We start from the raw sequence: 5,675 nt of genomic DNA, 5'->3' as shown, positions 1-5,675 counted from the left end.
AATGCTAGGGGACAATGATTTTGTTAAACAATATGAACAACTACTAATCAAATAAAAATACACTATATCTCCAAATTAATCATCTAAATTTTAATATTAAAATAACCATTCGTACATTAATAAAATGACCATCCAATATATTTATTGTTTACATTGTTTAATATTTTCATTGTTTACCTATACTTTTCCTTTCTAAAATTGTTTCTAGTTTTATTATTTTTAGCAAAGTAAAATTGTTGTTGGTTTGTTATTACAGAGTAAAATGTTGATCCTATACTTACTTGTTCAAGATACATTATATTAATTTGAAATGGAAAAGTATAAGGTACCAAGTCAATTTATTGCCAATAATAATTAATTATTATATTTTAAATACATATATAAAAAAAATACATTCAGAAAATATATTTATAAAGATATTTCTATTAAATACAACCATAAAAAAGATATTTTTATTAGACAAAAAATACTTCCATAAAACACAATTATAAATAAGAGTCGGCAGAAAAACGTAGCCGGACGTTGTATAAGCATGGAAATTAAAGCAATTTAGACGATTACCATAGATGATTTTTTTGTTCAAAAGATTCAAATTTAAGACACTATCTCGGGCATAACTATTAGATTACTCATGTATAGTTAATCATAACATTAACATGGTGGATTTTCAGTTGATGGTAAACGTTTTGTGAAAACTAAAAAGCAGTCGAGTTTGCAGTGAGAGAGAAGTACACCAAAATATCATACTCTGTAGTAATAGTGGCCAATTTAATTTGAGAGGGTTGCTTTTATTAAGATAATTTTATATAATTTTATTGCATTTTGGTGAGTATGTAACCAGCAGAGAAAGGTGAGTCATTGGATGAAATCTCACACCAATCTCACACCATCAAATCATCATTGATGACTAGTTGATGGCTACCAATCACAAATGTTACTGACTTCCTAGCATTGCTCTTTAATTAAATAATTAAATATATTTAATTGAATCATCTAATAATTTATATAATTCTTCTTTTTATATCAGGTTGGGCAAACAGCCCCCAATCCTAGCCTATAATTCTTCCTTCTGATCCACGTATTTTTCCAAGGTAGTGTAAAATCAGAGCCATTTCAGACGAATGCATTTATTATTTGTCCCCAGTCATAAATACCAAGGCCCATTATCACAATGTTGCGTAAGCGTTAGCGAATGAGATTTGAGATCAGTTAGTAATACTCCATCTAATTTTCTGGCTATTTCTCTTAACGAAAAACTAATTAGGTCGGATTGAATAAATAACTTAAATAAGTTTTTTGGAAAAAAAATTTAAAGTATAAAAATTTTTATTAATTTCAACTTATAAATAAATTATTTTGTGTTTGAATTTTTTATTATAAAAATATTTATTTTAAAGTTGTAGTGTTTGAATAAATAATTCAAAAAATAAATTTTTTTTACAGAAGAGAATGAATATTAAAATAACAATAATAACAAATACTTTCCAATATTGAATGTTGATTTTACATGACTTAATCACTAATATTGTGTATGATATGGTAGGTGAAAATAAAAAATAAATATAAAATGTGTCAATGTATATTTTGTTGCTGTTTTTTTTTTTACTCCTATTAGAACTCCCTTCTCCTTTATTGAGGTCAAGAACTTCTATAATTAACTATGAAAATAATAGCAAGTTATAAAATCACATGTGAAAAAAATAAAATTAAAATTGAAATTTCATACCACAGTTAAATAAAAATTTAATATATAAAAATAGAGTAATAAAATGATAAAAAAAATACTTAGAAGGAATATATGCAGTAGGTTGTTCAGATGCAATATTGTCTGAAAATGAAAATGGAGGTGGAGGATCAATACTTTCATCACATGAATCATTACGTGAAAATGGTAAAGTTTGGAACATTGCGTGAGAATGATGGTGGAAGGCCAATGCTTCTAGCAAACCTTGCGTGAAAATGGGAGTGAAGGGTCAATATTTTTCAGAGTCAAGAAGGAAAGTAGATTTTTTTTGTTTTGAAATTAATTTTTTTTAAGAAAGTGGTAGAATGACTTATCGAGAAGCTGAAAAATTATATATTTCTACTTTTTAAAAAAGCTGTAAATTAACTTTTCGGAAGTTAAAAATTTTTTCTAAAATGGTGCCAAACACGCATATTATGAAAAGAAAGTGACAATCTAACCTTTAAAGGAAAAAATTCGAAAATGAGTAGGCAGGGAATTAAGTGTCCGAAACAAGTTTCGATCCACATCAGATTTGTAAAGACCAACTCAGAAGCACAAAGAGTTTGTGTGGCTAACAGAAAATGAAATTGAGGGGCCATTTGTCAATTTTTTTATTGTTAGGATACAAATTGTCTAAACTCTAAATTGATAATAATGGATAGGAGCAAGAGGGTGTTTTTCCTTTCAAATATGGCACAAATTTTGAATTACAAATGGCACACATCTTTGCATTAATCTGAATTCCATACCAAACATGCAACATAAACAGCTGGCAAAGTAAAGCAAAACATGTTAAATTAAACACACCCCTCTGAAATGCACAGAAAAATGAAATTCCAAAGAGTATCATCAAGAAGTGATTATTAACATTCTGTTCCAAAGTACTAAGAGTAAAAACATGATGGCTTTTGTGGCCATAAACATATTTACAAGCACTCAAACAGCTTATTAACATAATAATCCAAAGTCAACTTGAGTGCCATAAAAGTAAGGGCTGTTACATAACCCTTTAGTAACCTCCTTGTATGTAAGCATTCAGACGATCGAGTTCCTGTCGGTGCTCGCTCACCACTGCACGAACCACGTCTCCTATGGACACCATGCCTATCATTCCCTTATCATTGATCACAGGAATGTGTCTGATTCTGTTATCTGGAAAAAGTGGGAGGATGATAGAAACATGAACAAATTGCCAAGTTAATCTCAATTGGTCATTTCTTTTCCTTTTTATAATTCTAATTTATCCATGTATTATATCTGTAAAAACTCTTCTACATTAACATCTAATTAGGTGCTACCACATAGATAAAAGTGGTGATTTTTTGAGATAGTAAATATGAAATCAACTACTTTTATTTAAATGGTAGCACCTGATTGAATGGTCATGTAGAAGTTATACATCGACTGTGCATAGAAATTAAACACTTTGAAGAATACTAGATGACCAGAATCTTCTGCAAAATATCAAGTGCCAGATTGTTGTGGATGAATAAATATGTACAGTATCATTTCATCCTGCTGCCACTATGGTTATGTTTAAAAAAACAAATTTAGGTTACATTATTCTAGCTTTGTAAATTTGCAATTTTAGTCAATTTATATGACATATATTTAATATTCTAGTTTAGGATCACAGAGTACCTGTCATCAATTGCATTGCTTTTAGAACTTTGGTATCAGGTGTGACAGTGATGAGCTTGTTCTGCAGCCACGAAATCACAATTACTGGTATCTTTAAATTGTTAAAATTTAAAATGAAAGCAAATAAATGAGATCTTTTATGGTTCTCATCATTTCTTGCATCCAATGGGGCAGGGGACCACTAATTAGGTGAACCATAAAATTCTCCAAAACATTAAATACATAAATAGAGAAGGAAAGTGACATAAGCAGAAGATATTTTCCAATACCTCCTCTGTCATGATGTCTCCGACCTTAGTCGACTTGGATGATCTTCCCTGCACAATAATCTTCCTGAGGTAATCTGGATAACAGGATGAAAAAAACTTGTTACATGAACAACCAAGAGACAAATTTAATTCACTTTCATTTCTATATATAGATATTGGATCACACTTTGTCTAAATTCTAAAACTACATTAAAGTACACATCAAGGTTCAAGGAACTTCTTTTCCCCATTATGTCATTATATTTAGCTAGTTGATTTGCATCTACATATATTTCGTGTTCTTTTAAAAGGAAGCACACGAAATGATGATGTCCCTTCATGATAGCCTCATTTTTCTGGTGATAATTAATGTATACATTAATGGCTTAACTTATTACGCCAACTACAACACAACTGATCTTAACAAAAGTCTTTTTCTATGGGTTTCTAAAGGAAGTTAGAAGACTTAGATAGCAACAAAGGAAAGCGATAGAGCATAGAGGAGATCATTTAAAAAAAAAATTAATTAGAGTATATTTGGTTTCAGAAAGAGTTTTCAGATTTCATCTTCTCTTTTCAATATTGAAAAAAATAAATGTCCCCAAAAACCAAACAGATCCATAATCCTCCCATTTTGTATTTGCATTTAAAAATCATCTTCACTTCTCTAAAATTTTCATGAATTTTTCTGAATGCATTAGTAGCAAGATATTCTACATTCACATTTTGATTCCTCACACAACTTCATTGTTCCTCGGCATCATTAACCACAATTTTTTTGTTCTTTCGTCATATCTAAAGTTCTTGATCTGGCTACGCATCCACAATTGTTTCGTTAAAATGCCATTATAATGTGAATTTACCTCTTTCTGTTATAATTCCCGCAATTGACTTTTGTTCATCAGACTTCACAACAACCAATGCTCCCACATTGTGCTGAGTCATCTGCAATGGATGTAAAGTATTTAGTTCAAAAAACACCAGAAACTTCTATATTTTGATAGCAATAGCAACACGGATCAGATTTGCGTACCGATTGAACAGCATCATAAACAGAGTCATTCGTGGTGCACCACAGCCAAGATCCATCTGCGCTTTTCCCCTTCACCTTCAAGATGTCGGAAATCGTGGTGCTCTCGAATCCATGCTCCTCCATGCGAGCCGGAGCAGCAGACGACTCGAACCTCTTAAGCACAAGAGGCTGCAATTGAGGGGAATTCACCATGCGCATTCTCTGCAGAATTGCGCTCTTGACAACGTTGCCATGGGACAAAATCGAACGGAATCCTCCTTGCATTTTCTTGTTTCAACTGTGAATCAAACACACACACACACACAAAAACAGATCATAACATAACCCTTGATATTTTGTCATTTTACAGTGAAATATAAACAAGATTTTCATCTATCTATAATCTTCACGCAATATCCTGAAAATTAGGGTTCATGTCATTCCTACAAGATCTTATATTGAGAATCTAGAAATTAAATCATCAAATTCATAGAAATAAATTATATGCATGATATCAAAGCAAAAAAGGCAAAACTGATAAGATCTCACATCACAAAATGAAAGAAAGCAAGGATCTGCTTTTCGGACAAAAAGAAAAAGAGAAAGGAGATGATTACCAGAGATGAGAGATTTGCGGCTGAATAAAGAAATGGATGAGCCCTAAGAAGGAGAAGAAGAAGAAGAAGAAACAGTTAAGTAGCTCACTCAATGCTACACTTGTGAGTGTTCAGTGGATTTTCTTACAAAGCGCCACTTGTACACAAAAAATCATGAGAGTGGTGGGCCCCATTTTCATGCTTTGGATCTTTATCATATATTTATCCACTCCTTCGGTCATGTGACATGTCTTTTTCTTTTTTGTTTCTTACCCAGCTTTTAAGATTTTTTTTCTTTTAAAGAAATGAGCAGAAAATGAGAAAACCTAATACCTAATTTAAAACTGCTATAATTAAAAAATTAGTCTAATTTACATACTTTTTTGGCGGGTCTGTGATTTTTTTTATAATTAAAGATATTTTAAATTATAATTTAGATTATGTTTTATATA

At 30.9% G+C, this 5,675-nt stretch overlaps 1 protein-coding gene across 1 annotated transcript; it reads right to left on the bottom strand.

Annotated features, from left to right (window-relative positions):
• Positions 2,502 to 5,315, bottom strand: LOC107638137 (CBS domain-containing protein CBSX3, mitochondrial; the record flags this gene model as incomplete). Its single annotated transcript, XM_016341337.1, is given in 6 exon segments — positions 2,502 to 2,878; positions 3,368 to 3,428; positions 3,637 to 3,710; positions 4,479 to 4,560; positions 4,649 to 4,925; positions 5,245 to 5,315. Coding segments are annotated over 5 exon segments (624 nt in total). The 3' UTR covers positions 2,502 to 2,735.

The sequence above is a fragment of the Arachis ipaensis genome, chromosome B01 (assembly GCF_000816755.2).
Source record: "Arachis ipaensis cultivar K30076 chromosome B01, Araip1.1, whole genome shotgun sequence".
NCBI classification, from domain to species: Eukaryota; Viridiplantae; Streptophyta; class Magnoliopsida; order Fabales; family Fabaceae; genus Arachis; species Arachis ipaensis.
This window is presented reverse-complemented; position numbering and strand designations above follow the sequence as displayed.